The sequence below is a fragment of the Adelges cooleyi genome, unplaced genomic scaffold, assembly GCF_023614345.1.
Source record: "Adelges cooleyi isolate 19-005CV unplaced genomic scaffold, UGA_ACOO_1.1 ACOO_flye_CR_arks_rails_tigmint_CR_PRNA_9, whole genome shotgun sequence".
Lineage (NCBI taxonomy): Eukaryota > Metazoa > Arthropoda > Insecta > Hemiptera > Adelgidae > Adelges > Adelges cooleyi.
Genome location: NW_026096579.1, coordinates 1,767,236 through 1,789,061, shown reverse-complemented (window position 1 = coordinate 1,789,061; position 21,826 = coordinate 1,767,236). Strand labels below are relative to the sequence as shown.

At 32.6% G+C, this 21,826-nt stretch overlaps 1 protein-coding gene across 1 annotated transcript in view; it reads left to right on the top strand.

The window, feature by feature from the left end:
• Positions 1-738: 738 nt before the first annotated feature.
• The window catches only part of LOC126846397 (uncharacterized), an 80,359-nt gene continuing 59,271 nt past the window's right edge, over positions 739-21,826 (top strand). Inside the window, exon 1 of the mRNA XM_050585756.1 lies at positions 739-1,004. Within this exon, the coding sequence (XP_050441713.1) occupies positions 923-1,004 (82 nt within the window). The 5' untranslated portion in view covers positions 739-922. The remainder of the gene's footprint in view (positions 1,005-21,826) is intronic.

The following is a 21,826-nucleotide window of genomic DNA, read 5'->3' as shown; positions in this document are numbered from 1 at the left end:
CCTTTAGCGAAATATCTTTTGTGAGTACGAAAAAATAAAAAGTGCAAATTGATGACTCTTAGTTTGTGAGTTGTGGCAAATTTAAAAGTCTGAACTGTGTAGGTACAAGAACCAACGGCCGGCGCATTAAATTTGAAACTTCAAAGGGAGTTTGCCGTTTTCGTTGCTACGCCGTTGGGGGGGGGGGGGGTGAAGGGCGAACGTGTAGAAAATTAAACGGTTTGTGAGTGGAAAAGAAAATAGGTTTTTAAAAAAAAAACAAAACAAAATTCCTAGTGCTTTATATGGAAATCACTTAAAAAAATAAAATATTATTCATATAGACTTCGTCGCCGTTGTTATCGTTGCTTGAAGCAACTTGCTTCTATTATTGTATATTTTTTATTTTTCCGCCGTTATTTCTTTCTTTATTTAAAAAAAAAAAAAATGAATAAACGGCGAAAAAATATCGTATACTTTGCGATATTTTGGCGTCGGTTTAACCGCGTCGGATGAGCGATTATAGTTTTTTTTTTTTATATATATTGTTCTCGATGCTTCCGTTGAATTTAATACTCAATTAAAATGTAATTACTCGGGTAATTATAATAATTAGAATAAAAATCGATTTCCTATAGAAAACGTTAGCGTGTCGACGTCAGCCGTCAGATGGCAGGGCGGCGGCAGCGGCGGCGGCGACGTCTGTTCTTTATCCCTCTGTTGCCGCCGAAATGGTCCCTAAAAGCATGGAGAGTACCAAGTGCGCCGCCGTTGCCGGATGACTGTCGAGCGTGTCCCCCGTGTTTCCCACAGGACGATTGCCGCCGATAACGCCGGGAATCGATGACGACAATTAATATTGCGCAAAACTAACGTACGCATAACAATAATAATTAAAAATTTTTTTTTAAAAAAACCGTTTAAATATCGCGGTCTGTTCTATATGGCGTCCCGCCGGTGGCAAACGACCTGCCGGTGTGTGGTCACGGTGTCGGCGATCCTAGTGTCCGCAGCCGTGGGAATAGGTGAGTGAAAATATTACAAACGTTAAACACACAGCAGTGCACACACATCTCGTCGAAACCGACAAAAAAAAATATCTCCCAGATTAAAAACTTCATAACTCCTCCGGACGTCTTGATCTAAAAAAAAAAAAAAAACTCAAACGACCCTTGCGGGGTTATATACTATTATAAAATAAACCCTTAACCGCAAAAACCTAATACGTGTCTTCGCCATTCACACATCTCTTTTGACAATACATTTATTCGAAAACCTCAAACCTACACTTATTTCAATCCCCTTCCAATCAATTCGTTTATCGACTAATGCTCCGTTACATGTACTCTACTGTAAAACATTATTCCAAATCTAATACTATAAATCATCCGAATCCACTGATGTCTAATCTTTCTTCCCGGATAATCTTTCTAATAAGTTAAATTTGTCAAATTGGTCACGTGACCTACCAGAAGAAAAAAATACACAATAAAATAAGTCGAAGCAGTGTGACTGGACGCCCCCTACCGTCTCGTTGTCCTATTGACTGTGCATATTTGTCCCTACATTTTCTTATTCAATTTTTTACTACATTTTATTTTTCTAATTGTAAAAAAAAAACATTTATATATATATTAGTGCACATTGACGGCTAGGTTCGGCCAATGTCAAATTCAACACTCGTGTAATTGTCGTAACTCGGAAACAATCCGATAATAATTTAGGCTTTATGTAGTACATTTTTAATAAATAGATGTATGTGTTAACATGAGTTACCAATGAACGCTACAAAATATAAGCGCATAGGCTTTGCACAAATCCAATATTATAACCGCACTCTTTTGTGAAAACTAAATCAAAGGGTAGCCCTATTAGTAATTTTAACAATATTATACCTATTCCCAGTATTATTATCCCCAATAATTTTCCATGGTTATTAAGTTTTAATAACGTATAGGCCGCCGTAGTACCCATCTATGCTATTGAAACTTATAATTGAATTAAAAAATAAAATAGACCATTGTATTATTATACTTAATTATGTAGATATATTTTGTTATTAATATACTGCAAGCTAAAAGTAATTTTCATCGCTAATTGACATAATTTCTCATGTAAATCATAGTACCGTGTTAAATAATATTGTTGCTTTTTACTGGTTTTGCATAGTCATGTAACAATTCAAAACAAAAGTAATACACGCCAAGGCTAATATTTGTATAAAATATACATTAAAATATATTGAACCTATAATGAAAATAAAAAAGTATTCTTTTATAATTATTATTATGGCTTGTCAAAAATGCGTTTTTCATCCTATTAAAGATACAACTTGAAGTTTGTTCTTTATTTCTTCAGTGTTATTATATTTTCACTCGAATCGCTAATTCTTCGAAAAAAATTAAAAACCTTCTTTTTACCATAATAAACCTTTTTCTTTTGAATAAACGTAAAATGTTAAGTAGGTACATGATCGTTAGCCGTTGGTCGGTGCATTAATTTACTTGATAACTTCTACGTAGACGTTGGAATTCATTAAGTAAATTGGCGTGTAAAATATACTGGAAAAGTAAAATGTAAAGAACAAAATTCAAAGTGTGTTAAAGAGCAAAAAACAGTAAAAAATGTCTATGGATTTTAATAACTCTTGACTTATCCTTTATACCCCTTTCTCGGGTTTTAATTAGGACTTTTTATCATGGAAAATTTTAAAAATCAACATACAGTTTTAGAATAGTTTTACGGGGGTTTCTTTCTTATTAATGCATCTAATAATCACTATACATTTTCCCCCCACGAGATTCTATCATTTCTCAAAGACAAATCTGTGGATAGTATACAAGTATCAAAGCTACATATAAATATGTATAAAGCCACCGGCGGAAGGTGTTAAAATATAAATATCCTACTATTGTGTATGACATGATCAATAGTGGTGGTACAATAATCATATTTTAAATAAATCTACACGTGTAAGCCCCAATAACCATAGTAAATATAAAAATATGTATTTTACCGCGTAGCTATTCGAGCTGAAAAGGTATTTTTATTATGCGGAAGTCAACGGAATCCCGGTACAACACATAGCAATACAGACACAGTTTTTGCGAGAACTCGACAAAATGTTTCAAACTTGCCTAACGGTTGGAATAATATTTTTTTTTCTTTTTATTCTCAACACAAAACGTCTCCGAAGAATAATAATCTCGGCAACAAAACGAAAAAAAAAAACAAACCGAGTAGTATTCGTCGGGAACCATTGTTTCGTGTTTCTATTGACCTCGGGCCATAATATTAGCCAATGAACACGGACGAGGTTGTGATTGTTTAATCATTTATCTTGTTCCTCCGAACTAAAAATTATTTAGTACACTTCCATTTCGATTGAGAATGAAACTTAACAGCCGACGACCGATCGATAAATTATTGGTCGCAGAGCCCCCCCAGGCGTTTCTACCGTCTCTGGTGAAACTATCAACATGTAACAGTCTACACTAATCAGTAATGGTTACAGTTTAGTTTATAATTGTATTATGCTGCGTCGTGTAGCCATAGAAGTTTTGATTGCAAAGTCCAAAATCCGCTACAGAGACATGTTATGCAGGCAGTCGTTTAAGTGAGTTACAAGCCGTGCCGTTTGAAGCACAGTCCAAGTACATACACTTTGTCGGCTGACGCCGCGCGTATTATGTTAAGGTTTTTATCAAATATCTTACCAAACGCAACAGTGACGGCGATACGCCTCCGTGCAACGGTCGAAGCAAAGATATTTCATTATTATATTGTACCTTATAGTATCTACAAAAAAAAAAAAAAAATATATGCATACGTTTATTGTAGATTTCCGGTTTTGTATAGCACTATAACGTTTTTAGTTTGAACTGTTCAGCTGTACCTAACACGAAAAGGCTGTGAGTGAAAAGACGGCATGGTGACTTCGGTACACATTTTACTATATATATACACACACATACATTACAACGGCCTTTCTTCGAAATAACAAAAATAGGTGTGCATTACACATAGTAGTCCCGGTTAAAATGTTGAATGTCATTTTCACGTGTGCAGAAACGACTTAAAATGATTTAAGAGACATAAGTTGTGTAACGAGCACACAAGAAGGCGCCCCTTGTTTGTGTACTGTGTAAAGGGCAGTTTCCACAATCATTTGGGCGGGAACAGCAAAATATAATAATATGTTTCCCCACACTCAAATCTCAGCACTTGGATAATTATTCAGAAAATCTAATCGCATTATGTATAAGGAACACTTTGACTTTGACTTAAAATATGTCCTACGTCCATCATACAAGAGCACAAAATATTATAAAAATAATAATATATAAATTGATCAAATTACGATCCATAAATAATATCTTTGACAAAACTATTTTTCGCAATTTCGCACTAAAAAGAGTTTAGGGCATTCACCATGACGACATTTTCCGGTTGACAATCAAATGCGACCGACTTGGTTTTATTTAAGTTTGATGTGTAATTAAAAAAAAACAATATTATATTATTTGGCTATTTCTGTTTGTTTATTTTAATTATTCTAAAATATAGTATTTTTTTTTTAACTTACCCATCTAAAACCACCCAATACGACTGACGTATATTAATCACCACGACAGTTTACAACTTAATGCCTTACACAGTGCATATTATTGTATAAAATATATTTAATAGAAATAAACTGAACAGTTGTACGAAGAAAAGGATAATATGAAGTTATTTTTTAATAACACAAAAAAAAAAACATTTTTTTGGATTTTCAATTTCGACGTTAATAGCGCGATAAACACTAGATTTTCATTATCTAATTATGTACGACATTGAACTTAAATTGTGCTGCTGATACTATGTATTGATCTTTAACACATTATGTCACCCTTGGGCGAAGTAATAAAAATATTTTCGTAGACGTCTTAATAGGCTATTTAAACTTTTATGTTTGCGGTAGTACCCTCGATTACATTATGGTCGGGAAAAGGGCCGAGGGTCGATCTTTAACAACTGTTCTTTGGTAAACGCCTTTGAGCCACATCGATTGCATTGTTATACCGCATGACGACGGCAATGGGTCCAGTAGAGCTGAAACAGCGCAAAATTCGTATAATTAAATGTAAATATAGTGGCAAAGGGACGTTGAAAGTTTGCTGATATAAAACGCAAATATTTTATCTATGTGTGCATTATCATAATCTAATAATGATGCTTTGTTTATTTTGTAGCCTGCGTATTTTTCAACAACGCTTTGCTAGATACTTTGAGAATTAAAAAAAAAAAAAACTGTACAGTTCGTTTTTATGAAATTACAGCTAGCAATATTGGATAATGTGCAAGACAAACAGAACCGATGTTTGGAAATTTGTGTTAGAACCATATTTTATTTTTTTTTTCACTAAACTTGCATAAAAGTAATTTATTAACGTTTCGAACGGATATTGTATATTCATATTTCATAGTATATTTACGGTTTTGATTCCGGATAGAACATGTTGTAATTTTCTAAAAACACAAGCCGAGATTGTTAGAAGTGCGTTTGTATCTGCATCAAGCGTGTTGTGATTTTAATTGAATTTTTGCGAATATTACCGAATAATAGTCAATAAAGTCCAAATATACAGGTCGCATAAAATCAATAATTTACAAATTGGTTATATTTGATGTAATTATTATTGTAATCGGCAAATGTTTATTCGTGCGTTTTCATTATTTTCGTTTCCGTTAATTGTACAGTTGACGAGCTAGTTATTGATTAAGTGTGTATTATAAATTGTTATTCATTCGGCCACTCCGTACAATAGCGTTTTTTTTTTTAACGGTAAATGACGTTGTTTTTAACGCACACTTTGTGTTTCTATTATGCTGTTAACACGCGCTATTTTACAACGCATTAGCCTTTTTCTATACCATTAAAAATTAATACCAGTATAATATGCTCGGTAGCTGCTGGCTAGGTGTATACATTAACACACATCACACCGTGATTAGTATTCAATGCTGGTGTAGTAAAAACAATACGCCGAAATAATGTACATTAACGCACATTTTGGTCCTGATTTTCGAGCTCGGGTTAAAAAAAAAAAAGTTCTCACAAGAAATTCACGACAGTTTAAGTGAGCGTTAGTGTTTTTTTTTTTTTTTTGTGAGATAAGTAATTGCGAAATGCGTCGCAGTTCCGGATGCTCTATTCGAACTTCGTCCGATCATAATGATAGTATTTTTATGGTTTATGATTGTTATTCATAACTGTAAAGCTGTCGTATCGGATTCAACGCACAGTGTATAGATGTTGTTTACTTTAGATAATATGTTTTTACTGCGTATAGGTGTATCTTGCGATAATATTATTTCAATAACTATAGTAACGCACACATGTGGCGAATTGCAACGATTTTTTTTTATTGAATTCGTATTTGTTTTTGTTTACTTTTTATTCCGCCATCAGCGCATAACAATATAGTTATCATATAAGACGACCCGAAGGCCTTTATCAAAAATGGTTATTGACAACTGCTAGATAACACTAGCACAATTATTATATTATTATGCATTTAATGCGCACGCATTGTCTAGATACTGAGTTTTTACAGTTTTTCCTCATCTGTTAGCAGTTTTGTATAATCTAAAAAAAAATAACATTGATATTAAAATTAAAACATTTTTATAATAAAAAAAGTTAAACTACCTATTACTTTTAAAACCTTAAACATAAGGGAAAATGGTTTTAGAAACATTTTTAAGATGAGTCTAAATTGGCGCATTAACTGCTCGGGCCGTCTTTAGGAATAAATTTGCACTTTAACAGCTTTAATACTGTACAAAAAAAAATATCTCTGTTCATTTTTTTATTTCAAATTATCTTTTTAGGTTATAACCACTAAATTTACATAAATACATTTTCTTTGAAACTTTAAATCTCTTTAGTCTTGTTATGGACGCATAGAACCATACTAGTAAAGAAGACAAAATATTTTAACTTTTGCATTCCTTATTTAAATAATTTGTAATATCTGAAAATCTTTCTAACGGCAGGTCTAGTGTTCCTATAACATATACATGCATAATATTAGTGTTATTTGATGGTATTTGTTTATTGTGATTTTGATGATACTTAATATTTTTATCATGAGTACAGCGTGTAACTATGAATTGATAATTAGACAACATAGATTTTCAGACTTTCAAAAATAAAAATAAGCTCTAATTTACATGTATTTTGTATTATACTATCAGACAATAGTTTAAATTATTAAGTACTATAACTATAATGTTACATATAAAATACTGTATGTACCTATGTAATTATTAAGTATGACAACTATTTAGTATTAGATAATGTGTTATCTGTTATCTGTGATATTAAATGAGTTTAAATTTTCAATTTGTAAGACCTACACAACATATACATAGGTAAAGATAGTTAAAAATGTACCTATATTCAAATATTTGTTCCAAATAGTACAATTTTTTTTTAAACAGTTTTATAAAAACTGCAGCTTGCTTTTATAAATATTTTATAACTGTAGATTTGTATCCGTTAAATACTGTACTAAATAGTTATTTAAGTTGAATTCGAGTAAATTGCATTGCCGGTTTGATTAAATTAATGTTCTGTGATTAGTAGTCGGCTACAGCTTGTTTATGGGTCGTTCTCATTAGAGTTAAATAGACGGCGGGAGTTTGAAATTCATTTCGATAAATGATTACAGTCATTAGTTATTCAAAACTTATTAAGTACCACCTACCTACCTACCTTAATACAATATTGCGGACACATTCCAAGGAGATATCACAATAAATCATTCGCTTGAATATATATTACTTCAGTATTAATATGTAAAATAACAATAATAGAATTATTGTTGCTATCGGTTACAAGTATATTAAGTCAATTAAGGTTTATGAAATATAACAACGTACGGCTGCTGACGACGTTAACATCTATATTGTGTGATTGACAGTGTTCAGTAAACTTTTGTATGCTTGTTATTAGCAAAATACAGTATCGTGTAAATATTTCCTAACAACTAATTGAGTTTACGTTGTAAAAAGAGCGAGTATAAAGGCTAAAAGAGGGTTCCACTAATAAGAATTCCGTCATTCAAACTTATCGCTTTGAAATTTATAAAGCACCAGCTATAAGCTAAAATGGTTCAATATTAAGTTGATAACAAGTTCTTTACGCAGATTAAAGATAAAAGCGACGGAGATGATGTGAGTCTGACGTTTAAGGTGAGTGTAATATTATAGAGTTTAATCCTCAACAAGAAGAAAATGTATTTAAACCATTCATAATTCGTACAAAGGTATTTTTAAGTTTTAACTGTTTCTCTTACTATGTATATGCGAAAAACTGCAAAAAAACCAATAATTTTGTTTGGTTATTCATAAGGAGGACTTGATTTAAATCTATAGTCAGAATCAGAATAGAACAATAATATTTTACACTTTGATATGTAACAAATTCAAATAACCAATAAGTACATAAAAAAAGTAAAACCATAATATGTTATCAAATTTAATATTCTTAAAATTTTTTTTATAGTGAATAACGTTTTGTAAAAAAACTATACCACTATATAACGTTTTGGCTAAACGATAATTTTTTTTTTCACAATTTTCCAAAATTATGGTTTTCAGATTATCAGAACATTAAACCTTTTAAGATAAATCGTAGAAAATCCATCTTATGATCCATTATAATAAGATATCGTCAAATTTATGTCAGGAGAGATAAAAAGCTCAGTTAGTAATATTTAAACTTAAGCTATGACTTCTCAGAACGCGCCACATTAATTACTGTTCTTGAAACCCATAACAGTATATATCAATTTGGGTGCATCCATTTTTTTTATTATCCAGGATGAGCTGTTGATAGGATTACTTTTGTATGGATTATATAACCATGCAGTTTTGTCAATACTTTAAAGATATTTTACCGTGATACGAAATATCGAATAAGTCACGTTCAAAAAAGCAAGACAACTACTTAAAGTTTGAATTCGCGTTCAATTTTCCGTATTGAAAATGTTTGTTTTTCATTTTACCGTTGAGAAATTGGGCTCTGCCTCGAGATATAAAATCAATAGAGGTATATAATATTAATTATTATGTACATAGGAGAGAACATTTAAATACACTTTACCCCGTTAACATTATGCGGTTAGACAAACGGGCGGCGACCACAAACGCAGTGCATTGTTTCGAAAACAAACAGGACGTGTGCAAAATAAATGCGCTCCAAGAAGAACGATCGCATTGCAGTAGAACTAAAATTATAGGGGAAAAACACCACTGTTTAAATAACATAGTAAATACCATAGTTATTGATCCTTTTTTTTATTTTTATGAAATGGTTCTACATTAAAAAAAATATTACTCGTGGTATAAATTCTATATTTACTTGTTTTGAAGTATTTGAGTTTTGGTAACCGAGTTTAAAAGTTCATTTGAAAAAAAATAGGCGTCGCGTGGAATTTAATAAAAACTCTGGGAACCCCCCCCCCCCAGTTGTTCTCTCTTTTGTGGCATTCGTTTTCAACTTTTTCCTTTTTCCAAATCGAACTTTGCCGTATAACAAAACATATATTTGTTGAACTATAATTGGTTAAGAGGCAACTGCTATTTTTAATCAGATAGGAAAAGGTTAAACGACACCAAATATAGATATCGTTTACAATTTTCTGCCACGCTTATGTGAATTTAAATTTGAAACGGCTAACGTAAAATTGCCTCATTCCGTTGTTTCGATATTCATAATCTACTAAAACGAGTTTCTTATGATACATTCAAGTATATACACATTAATAAAGGAATATTATTACTTTATTTACTTATCTTCTCATAGCTCGAGTCTGGAAACTTTAAAAATAATATGTAAAATATATTAAATCCATCCAAAAATATTGTTTAAATTTGTTTGTACTAAACTAACACGACGAACCCGAGGTAAAAATTAAAAAAAAATGGATGTTACAAAACATAATAAAATGATAATATTTGGTTAAAATATAATATTGCTCTAAAATATGTTCATATTAATTTGTTTAAGTCGTTAATTGTAAAAATAACATCATCGCAGCAAGTAATTTAGTCAAAATGACAGGAGTAGTCCTACCTGGAAATTGTCAAAACCACTATTACATAAACGGAACCGATTTAATTGAATGTGTCAAGGTGATTGTAATAACAAACAACATTTATTGACAAATGTATTATTTTACAAACGTTTTTATTAGATTAGATTAGATTTATTCGATTTAGACACATAGATTTCAGAAAATTTTTGCCAGGGAAAACAACAAATTTGTTGCAAAAGTGCGTGATAAGTCAGATTTTCCATTAGTCACGCATCGTGTGCGTCTAAGAAAATGTTGTGATTTCTGACAAAGTTTGGCACGTGGCCACGTGACTATTGTGCTAGACGGATGCGCCCGCACTAACAGTTAATATCAGAAAATTAATTTCGAGTTTCCAAACACTAGGTGTTTTCGTTCAGAAGTTCATTTCGGTAATCCTCCGGTTTTGCGGACAAAGTAAATGGGAAAACGCAGCGAGCCGGCACGCGGCGCGCCTACATAGGGATCAAGAGATTAAGCGGGAAACGGTTTTTTGCCCGAACGGGTTGAAAGATATTGTTATTGTTGTGGTTTAAAAACCAACCGGGCTGTACGATTTCTCCCGGTGGTCCCTGTCTCCGCGCCAAAGCCAAATCACTGATAAAAACACCACTCGGGTACGAAAAGCTCAGGGCTTAGGTGGGGGGGGGGAGGGGGGGGGGTGCCTCGACCGACGGGTGTCTTGCGTTTAATTCCGGTACGAATAACAAAAACGGGGTTTTGATTTTCGCGCTCAACGACCAGGATTATCGAACGGGATTACGCGCACTAATGTATATATATATATATATATACAAGTATATATATTATAATACTTGTGCTGTGATGGCGGCAGCGCAGTAACGTTGTACTTTAACTGTGGAGTAATTGCGACAAAAATGGAAGAGCATAAAATCGCGCGCCACCCAGGTCGAACGATCCCGTTGCGGATAAATAATTTATATTCATAATAACGACCCAATAGAGATTAGAGTGACCTAAGAATTCTCCCGGCAGCCGGCTTACTGTTAATCGTTTGGCATTCCGGGACGCAAAACGTTTTCGGGAATGGCCGGCGGACTTCGATCGTCATTCTCGCGGCTTATAGTAAATGCTTTATGTAAGAAGTGACCTTATCGGCAGACGGCGGGAAAACGTCTCTCGATAATAATTGGTCGAACAAGCCAACATAAACATTGTTTTTTTATGATTTTTAATCTTTTACGATATTAACATTTTTTTTATACAGGGTGTTCCAGCATGAAAGGTAACTAATAGGTGATTGGACATCTGGGGGACCCCCAAATAAGCCCCCCGTCAAAAATTGAAGATTTCGACAGTTAAGTAAAAAAAAAAAATGACTTACAAAAAAAAAAAGTATGCCCTGTTGTTCAGTGCAAAATGCTCACATTAAAAGAGGTGTCACACATCAGTTTCAGTCCATTTCGGCCTCTAACTCAAAAAATGATTAAGAAGACCAGAAATAAATGATAAGTGATAAAAGATAAATGCTAAGACATAATTGATAAGAGATAAATTATGAGAGATTAGAGATAAATAATTAGAAACAAGAGATAAGAAATAAATTATAAGATATTAGCGATAAGAGATGAATGGTTAGAGACTAGAGGTAAGAAATAAATGATAAGAGAAAAGTTAGAGACTGAAAAAGACTGAAAATGATGTGACCCCTCTTTTAAGGTGAGCATTTTGCACTGAATAATATGGAATAATTTTTTGTTTTTTTAGGCCATTATTTTTTTACTTAACTGTCGAAACCTTCAATTTTTGTCTTATCGAAAAAATTAAAACGAGGGGCTTATTTGGGGGTTTCCTAGATGTCCAATCACCTATTACTTACCTTTCATGTTGGAACACGCTGTATATAAAAATATATATATATATATTAAAAATATTATTCGAGTTCAATATGAATTTTGCGCGGTTCGAGATAATTATATAGTTATTAACAAATTTACAAATCGTTTAAATGGATCGTACGCATTATGCCGCTCTAGCTTTGAGTACGCTAGAACTATAAGTTCATAGAATATTTATTTATTATGTTTTCCACGAGCCAAGAGTGTTGGTCACGTTTTTTTTACCGAGTAAATGGTGTTGTGGAATTTTTAATATTATAACTTTAATATAGTTGTGAAATTACTCAAACAAGGAAAAAGTTAATTAAATTTTCCACCAGTGTTATTTCAGGTGGAATTTATTTACTTTGTTTAAAAACTTAGTTTGGTCGGAGATTAAACGACGGGTACCATTAAACAAAATTTAGTTAAAACATTAATTTTGTTTAAACATAAATGTGTCTTATGTACATTGTCTATTATTATTGTTGAGTTTTTGTTTTACCGATATAACTTACATTTAATGAAACCGAATAAAATATACCTACCTACACAAATCAAAATAATATATGTATTTTTATCATTCTCAATATTATCATTCTAAATATTATTCCACAGAAGTTACGGATACAGAACATCCAGATTGATTAAATACATATTTTAACACTAATTTTAATACAAAATATATTGTTAATCTTTTTTCTTACAATATCTCAGTAAGGCACATTTCGATTCTATATAATAATGCTTTATATTTTTCTAAATTATTACCTTCTTTTCTACAAAGTCTTAAAACTTTTTTTATTATTCTCTTTAAAAACAAAAGACAAATGATGACTACACAGGCGAGGTACAGAATAATATTACTTTTGACTCCCCGCTTTATTCAACAGCTAATTTTTTCACCTGAATTTTAAAACATTCATAACTAAAGAAGTATTTGTTCAACTTTAAAAACAGGCCATTGATTATTATTTTCAACAAATAATTTTGGTGTTATTAATCGAATACAAAGTAGTAGGTTAAAAACAAATCATAACAAAATCAACTAAAATCAACTAAAATTAAAAAAAAGGGTAAATCCAACGATTATAAATATTTCTAAAGAAAATAATTAGTGGTTTGCATTATAACAATGCTTTTTTTTTTGTAACTCGTTTATTTATTTTTCAAATCGAGAAATCGAAAAATGATTTGATATTGTAAAACATGTTTAATTCCCAATTGCAAGATGATAATCTAAAAGATATTTTGTTTACATTCATAAAAATATATAACGTACACAAATCACTTTATCCACTTAGACTGAAATAATATTAGTTATGATTTGTTTTGTTCGTCTGAACGTGGTATTATATTTTCATAAGTAACTTATTTACAAATTAAGTCTGCTTTATAGAAAGGTCGCGCGTTAAAATTTGTATTATGGTTTGTTTTTTTTTTTTTACAAATTCTCGATCAATGTTAAAATTTTGACAAGACTTCTGAAAACGACGTTAGACGTCAGAAAAATATGGAACCCGCGGTTTATAATATTATGCAAAAAATAAATTATTTATACCACAAAATGTAGTAATAATTATAAAAAAAATAGCGTTTGGAAATTACTTTAGATTTTTAAAGAATAAAGAGAAGTAGTGACCTCGCTAAAGAAAGAAATTAAAGTTTGCAATTTTTCCGACACAATTTAAGTCAAATAAATTAATTTGTAAGTACTTATAGACTGTCATTAAATTTAAAAAAGTGTTTTAACGACTATCTAAAATGACTTTCATTGATTGCGATAAATAATTAAAGATACTATTTTACAGCTTATATTATTTACAGTAAAACCCACGACAGTCTATAATAAATTCATTAGTTAGCATTATAAAATAATCTTTATTTTGCGTTATATTTTCACTTAACGCCACGCTAGTGGCTGACTAATTGTCACGCCTTGTCAAGTAAACTTTTAAATTGAAAAAACAAAAAAAAGCAACATTGTGGAAGGGGCTGATTAAGGTTCACATTGCTAATTTCTGAATGGAAACTTAATGGAGAAATAATACGTTTCACTGGTCAGAGGTCTAATAATAAATGGTCGTGTTTTTGTTTTCGAATCTATTCACAAAAACCACATGCACACATTTTGAAAAAGGGAATATCCTTTTTTGTCCTAAGGCTGAAAAATTCAAAGGGAATTAAAATGGTACTTAAAGGTCCTTTTAACCGACCGAGTCCTTGTTGCCGATAATTTTCCGCATTGCCCCGCCAAGTCCCTTAATGAGTTTCAGGGCTAATTAATTACATTGCCGGCTCTGTACAGATTTTTATTTTAGTTATACGAAGATAATTTGCACACGGGTGTTATGTTTATCCGGCTATTGTGAACGTGAATTGAAGCAAATTTAGGTACGAGCTGCATTATGTATAAATAAAAATGTTTCATTACACTCTAGAAGAAGAAAAAAGACAAGCAAATACAGCGACGACAAACGAAAAACCGGTTTGGTTTCTGTGAACGATGTCCTTAGTTAGTGAAACATACATACATTTTTTCAATATATTATACATAATATGCATAGCTGATGGAGAAGTGACGATACAAATTAACATGGTATTATACATAACCAATAATATGACATTAATCTTTATTATTATTAGTCAAGCGTCGTTATGGTTTGTGTATTACATCGGCATTTTAATTTCGAAGCAATTTGAATTGATTAAGAACGCTACTAATGAGTTGTACTGTGTGCTATAGTGGCCGTGCAGTAGAAACCCATACTATATCAACCACTACGTGTAACAGCCATAGAGAGTAGTTGGTTTATTTTTTTTAACTCCGGTAGAGTCTATGCTGTTGTTAAGCTTTGAGTAACGCTGCGTTATCATTAGCCGTCGATTAAATATAAAACCGTCAGCTCGCCGAGACTTACGACACTTGGGTCGCGGCCGTGCCTTAAGCGAATTTTTTAAGTGTTCCATAACAATTATGTTGGTAATTTATTTCGGATATACCGCGTGGCCGCTATCCCTGTATTACGCGTTCAATAACATTGTAATATAGTTAATGCAGTAAGGGTATGCCATTAGTTTTACTGGACGACGTGTTTAGAACTCTAAATTATTTACGACCGCAATGTGAACATTATTTATACTGTCGCCTTTTAATACAGATGCCGACCGCTCGAAGAGGTCGGCGACGGCACGGTGGAGAGATAATGTTTTTAACAGCACAAAAATATGCTACTGCCGAGTAAGTTCGTCGTCGCTGCGCCAGGTATAGCGGTGTAAAATATCATCTAAATAATTTGTCGTTTAAAAAATAAACCTCCCCGAAGATGTATGCGAACGGCCCAGCAACGCGAATCAGTGTCGGCAGGGACACTGTACCACTGTGCTTCAACACAATGAGCTGTGGCCGGCAAATAAGCCACCTCCATTCTCCTATGATAAATTTGTCTCACCGTTCGACTCAACAGAATTTTTAACGCCACTAACCACAAAGAAAAAAATACATAGTTGGTCCAATTAAAATTATGGTTAATATAATAGGGACACGATTAATATCTAGTCGGAATAACTAAATAAATAGTTGGGCGAATTAAATATTAGGTTAAAGCACATTTACATTTAGTTGGACCAAATATGTATGTAGTTATTCCAATTAGAAATTGTGTTTTTTATTTATATTTATATTTATTGTGTCCCTATATTAATCATAACTTTAGTTGGGCCAACTATGTATTTTTTTTCCCGTGGCAAAACGCTTAGAAATATCAAATTTTTAAGATTAAAGTATAAGTTTAGATATGCAATTTTGAAAGATAACGCATTTCAGCGTTAAATAAAAGTCCTGTAAATCGTGATTTCGCCCGACTCTCTCAACTTTTTTTGTAGTACACGTTTCGAGACACGTTCTGACTTGGAATAGTAGTAATCTGGAGCCTTCCGCTAGTCCGGCTCGAGTCGGTGACGGGCTATTATTGAGTATTAAAACGCGAAAACCTACCTCGGAAATAAACGTTACCCGCCGTTGATGGGAAATAACAATAATAATTATTGTTCGCGGACGCCGTGGAATCAGTTTTGGTCGTAATACATATATTGTATAAAGGATTCCGATTGTGTATACACTGTGTACACAATAAATATATATATATAGATATATATACACGTTTGGTGCCGCACAAAGCCTTATATTGGTTTTTCTGTGTAAGACGGATAGTGCGGCGGCGTCGAGGGAGTGGCGGGGGCGGACGCGAGGTGATGGAAAAGGGCCAAAAGGAAAGTGGTTAATTTTTGGGGCGCAAGGGTGCGGAAAAACGCGGGGAATTGCCGTAGGACAGGATATTGAGGAGATTTTTCTGTCTGCTATCTTCTACAGCGGCGAACGTGACGTGAATATCCAACGGGCGGACGTGGTATTCCCGAGTAGAAAATATATAAAATGTCGTCCGGTTCCGCGGACCCGTTCTGTGTCCGCCCTCTGCGACCGTGACCGCTCGTAGGCAAAGTCGATTTATTCCGTCCGTATACGGTACACCAAAAGTCACAAAAATAAACACAGAATCAAATTGCAGCGCGCGAACGGTGGTCGGGTTGAACCTTTTTTGAAAATCATCGACAGAAAAAAAACACACACACACACCGAGAAAACGTGATCGGTTTGACCGAATCCGAGAGAATTCGCTCGGCCAAACACAGAAGGGCTTTGATTACTATTGCCGAGGCGTTATATTATGTGCCACGTCAAATTTATCTGGACCGTACCCCGACGGGGGGGGGGGGGGGATTTCACACAACAACACGTTATTATCGCCGTTATTGGTCGCACTTGAGTTTCGAATCAAAACACCGTCAACATTACCTCCGCGATTGGACGAGCAAACATTTACAAAAGGTATTGCTTTCACTACTAAAAACGATTTTCCCCGGCAAAAAAAAAAAAAATACAAAGAGCTCTTGTAAGCAAGCCCCCCCCCCCCGTATGGACCGAATACAACTTCACGACTGCCGTAGAAGTCAATGCGTACTATCATTTGAAAGAAAAACTCAAGATTTACCGACAAATTGCAACTGATGCCTTTAATTTGTAATTATTCCGACACTCGACTTCGGTAATACGGTGCGTGTGGCACACCACTTACATACTTATGATGTGGGTCGCTGTTACCGGTACAGGGTCGTAACGCAGTAATTTGAAATACTCATTCATTCTGAGGGTAGTTCCAAAGTCTAGTTATAGTTTACAAATTAATTAACGAAATAACGTTTATAGTGCATTCTGCGCATTAAATTTTTAAAATTTTTTTTTTTTAGTTTTGAAAAATAAAAATGTCAGGTTTAACCACAAGGAACAATGCCTGCTAAATATAATTTATTATGTAGAACAATTAGTTATCGACGTTACTGACTTAAAGTCAGGGTTTAAAACGTTAAAAGGCTTGAAAACGTTATCAAGGCAAAAATTACATAAATACTTCAATAAACGTTGATTAAAACAGCTATTAGTATGATATTTTAATAGCTTATCCGAGTTAGAACTTGTAAAAAAAATCCAAATCAAAACCGTTTTAAAGTTATGTTATGCCTTTTGGAACGATATAAACGTTCCTTCCCGGAAACAATATTTATATCGTCCCAAAAGGCCTAACTTATCTGTAAAAAGTTTTTTACTGGCTTTTTTAATTACAAGTTCAAAATAAATTAAAGTACCAGAATATAGTAATATTAATAATTTCTAGCGGTTATAACAATTAGTGTGAATTTTGGCACGGTAACATTTTCAATCTCTGTTTATAACACGCTTTTAGTCGATGTTGATATGGAAAATACCTTTATGTTTTATTCGAGCACTTTTGAGTACAACAGCTGCTTGTGACGATAAAAAGGTTCAATCAGCCGTAATTGGATCGATAGTACCGTGTAATAAATCAGTAATTTTTATCATCAACATTATTATTATTTTGATATAGGGGAGCATCCGGAAAAATGTAATGTCGGTGGTATTTGACCATGTGTCGTCGAATTTGAGTAATGGACTGCCGAAAGAAATTATCGGTGTCGTGCGATTCTGTCATAAAAATTAAAATTAACGCCAGCACGCAGACCAGACATATTTCATCCGGTAGATAAAATATATAAAAAAAAAAAAAAACAAATAATGTAGCGAGACCCCGTTAGCACGCTATCGGAAACCCCAGTAATAAGCTTAAGTACTGCTTTCAAATTTCCTGCTGTATTTGAGTAGTTAGAAAAATATTGCACCCGAACAACGGGGAGGAAAATACTCGTATGTATATTACATTTTATAATTACAGAATAATAATGTGAAACAATTACTTCTGTTGTCACAAACTAATATTGTATAAAAAATGAAATTATAACTATAGACTTTTTTTTTTATAAAACAGTAACAAAAAGATAACCTAACACCTTAATTAACCAAAAAATATGTTTAATAATAATTATTGGCCTTATCTATTTTTATTGTTGTTCTGAAAACAACTATTTATCATTTTACCGTACTGTAGATTATCGACAACGAGGGTATTTAAAATAAATAAAAATAATTCTGAGAGTAACGTCTTAATTGTTCAGATCAAGTTAGTGAACGTTATGAAACAACAATGAACACTGCGCAGTATTATAATAATTGAAAAATATAATGCTCTGAAAAGTACGGTTAAGATGTACAGTAAAATTACTTGATGCTTTCGCTAAAGCTTCAGCATTAATTTATTTTTAATGAGGTTTAGACTTGAGTGATAACTTAGTTTTAAAGTTTATTGTAAAAATAATTAGTTTTGCGTTACATAAAAAATGTGTAAAAAAAAAAGGCAGCGGGAACGCAGTAGTAGCACTGGATCGTAGCTGTTGGTTTGAAGGCAGTATTGAACTTGATGGTGTTTGCATTATTTTTAACAAAAAACATTGTTATTGTTAAAAAAACAATTTTGCTAAAAAAAAAAATAGTGCATTCGAGAAAAAAAATCACCGTGAAACTACCGAATTCTCTTTTTGAAACGAGTTTACAAATTCAATTTTATGAGTAAAACGGCCTTTAAATTTGTTATTCACAATAATAATGCACGCGGGTAATAAAATAAGGATTATAGCTATTCCATTGTAAAGCTGAAAGGATATTTTAACAGTTACGGTCGTGGTTTACCACTCTTAATCCTTTATTGGTGTAGCTTATTATTTTTATTTTCTTTTAACCTTAAATACCAGTTCGTATACCGTCATATGCATAATATCATAGCCTTTATCTTATGTCCAAATGTTAAGTAATGTTTCAACGAAGTGTACACAACAGATTGACAATTTTGTGTTAAAATGAATGCATTATTTTTTATTTTTTATGATAAATACAATATTTGTCTAATTAATAAATTGTATTGTATACCTATTATATTATAGGTATTACATCTGTGTCAAATTTTAGTTTCACGTCTTATAGTCAGTTCTACTCGGATTCGTAAGGAAACTAAAAATACAGTTTAACAATAAAATTCATTTCTTAACTTTAAAAAAATACTTGACCTGTATAACCGGATATCCAATTTCCGTCAACTGCGCTTTTTTTAGACCAGGAAATTGAGTGTCAGGAAATACAGGGGTACAATATTTTACAATTTTGTGCAACGGTAGACAATTCTTTAGGGCTGTTTATTATAATTGCCATATCCTCTGGTACTATCTTGTATTCGGGTCATGGGTTATACATTCTAAAAGATATTCCATACGCATGATGAGTGATGACCATCACGATGCGAACGTTCTGTTATTTTAGTATAATATTATGCTGCGTTGTGTTTACTTGGAGTCTGGATAGTCTTGCTTTGGGTACGTATTTCGATATTGTGATAATGTTTAAAGACAATGTAAATTAATATAATATTGAAATAAAACAGACAAGTGCCTCGAACGGTTCTCTTTGATAATATTATTGTAAGTTTGACAACAGCTATGCGGCTACATCGTCTTATTTTCTACAGTCTAAAAAACTAAATTCCGTAGGTTTGTGACATTATCAAGATTGCAAAAAAGTTTATGCAAAAAGTCCGCTTAATTTGTATACAGAGCGATCGTCGTAATGCATTTGGAAAATAATTATCGTGCGCCGCCGGATGGCTTATATCGCAACTAACAAACAAGGTAATAAGAGAGTGATAAAAAGAGAAATACAAAGAGAGAGATAGAGACAGTGTCGTTGTTTAAATATAATAGAGTGAACACCAGCAGAATTAATGAATGAGGACTGATGACAAATACCAAGCGCTAGGAGTTATTTGTATAAATTGAAGTTATGTCGCAGTAGTAGACGTCAGTGGTTTTTGTTAAATACGAAATCTCTATGTCGACTATAATATTTGTAATAAGGACAATAATTGCCCTCTAAAAATGTATCTCTGTTGTATTCATAACAATGCCTGAAGCGCTCATAATAATTCACACGGTGCGTTTAAATACCTTAGGCATTGTAAATTGTTATACATTTGCAGTATACATATATGTGTGTTTTTATTTAAATTTACTAACTGTGACTTGCATTCGTATCATAAAATCTGAAATATGAATAATTATAACATAGTACATATTATTGTTGATCATTTTTAATATTATCTACTCGATCTCACTTAATCTCAAATTGACTATTTGTGCGCAAGTACAAAAATATGTTGTTTTTTTTTTTTGTTAAAGCGGTAATTATTAAACTACCGATCATTGTCGAAACCAAATTCTGCCTGGTTGATTAATTACATAGCATATAGATTGTATACCAAAAAAATAACACGGAATTATCGCTTACTATATATAATATATACCTTTTATTTGTTTTGCACTGCCGTTTATTAAAGCTGCAGCAGCCTTTCAACGCTCAATGAAACGGTAAATTCGGCACGAGCACAGTTGTTGATTCAATAAATAACTGCAAAGACTTAATTTCGCGTATAAAATAAAACTCCTATTTAGGTTTAGTGTAAACAGTACATATTTTAATAATAAAACAATTTATGACGAATCATAGATTTAGCCGTGTTACTCGCTGTTCATGGATTATGTTCGCGTAGCCCGTGCAAAACCGTCGTTGACTTATTTTCACTAAAAAAAAAAAAATGTTTAAAAAAAGGTAACGAACCCCCCATATGTAAAGACCGTGTAACGCTCTATCCGCTATTTTGAATATATGTTTTATTTACAAGACGGTCGTGCACACCGGAAAATACAATAGATAAGTATTATATACATTTCCCCTGTACTCGCGTTTACCGCCTACATACATACGTATCAGATATCATCAAATATGTATATATCTTATCGAATATTATGTGAGTCACGTTGGGACGTTACTTTTGAATATCATTATACGGAGAACATCCCCCGGTACAGTGAATTCTGGCATTTTTACTCTTTAAAAAGTAAAATCTTATGTTATCAGTTATATATTGAGAATGGGTACGCTCTGTTATGATAAATGCGATTTGATATAAGGGCAGTGCAAACAAATTAATGAAAAAAAAAACTACAATTATTTCTAACCGACCGGCAGAAACGAAATTCAACCTAACTACTACTTCCGTGCGTTATATTTTCATTCGCTGTTTTTTTTTTTTTTTTAACAACGCTCTAGAGACCTTTCACTATTGCTCTCGACGGCTATCATAAAATTTTACTCGGTCGTATGACGGTTAACGTTTGCAGCTGTATTTCCGAGGGTTCGAAAACTATAGTCACTCCATAAGGCCCATAAATGTTCAATAAATATTGAAGTGTTTTTGATATCTAAATTTGCGATAATTGACATTGATAAAACTTCCTGTTTTTACTAAACACATGTTATTATTTTTACTACCGTATTATTATCTAGTGGATAATACTATAAAACTT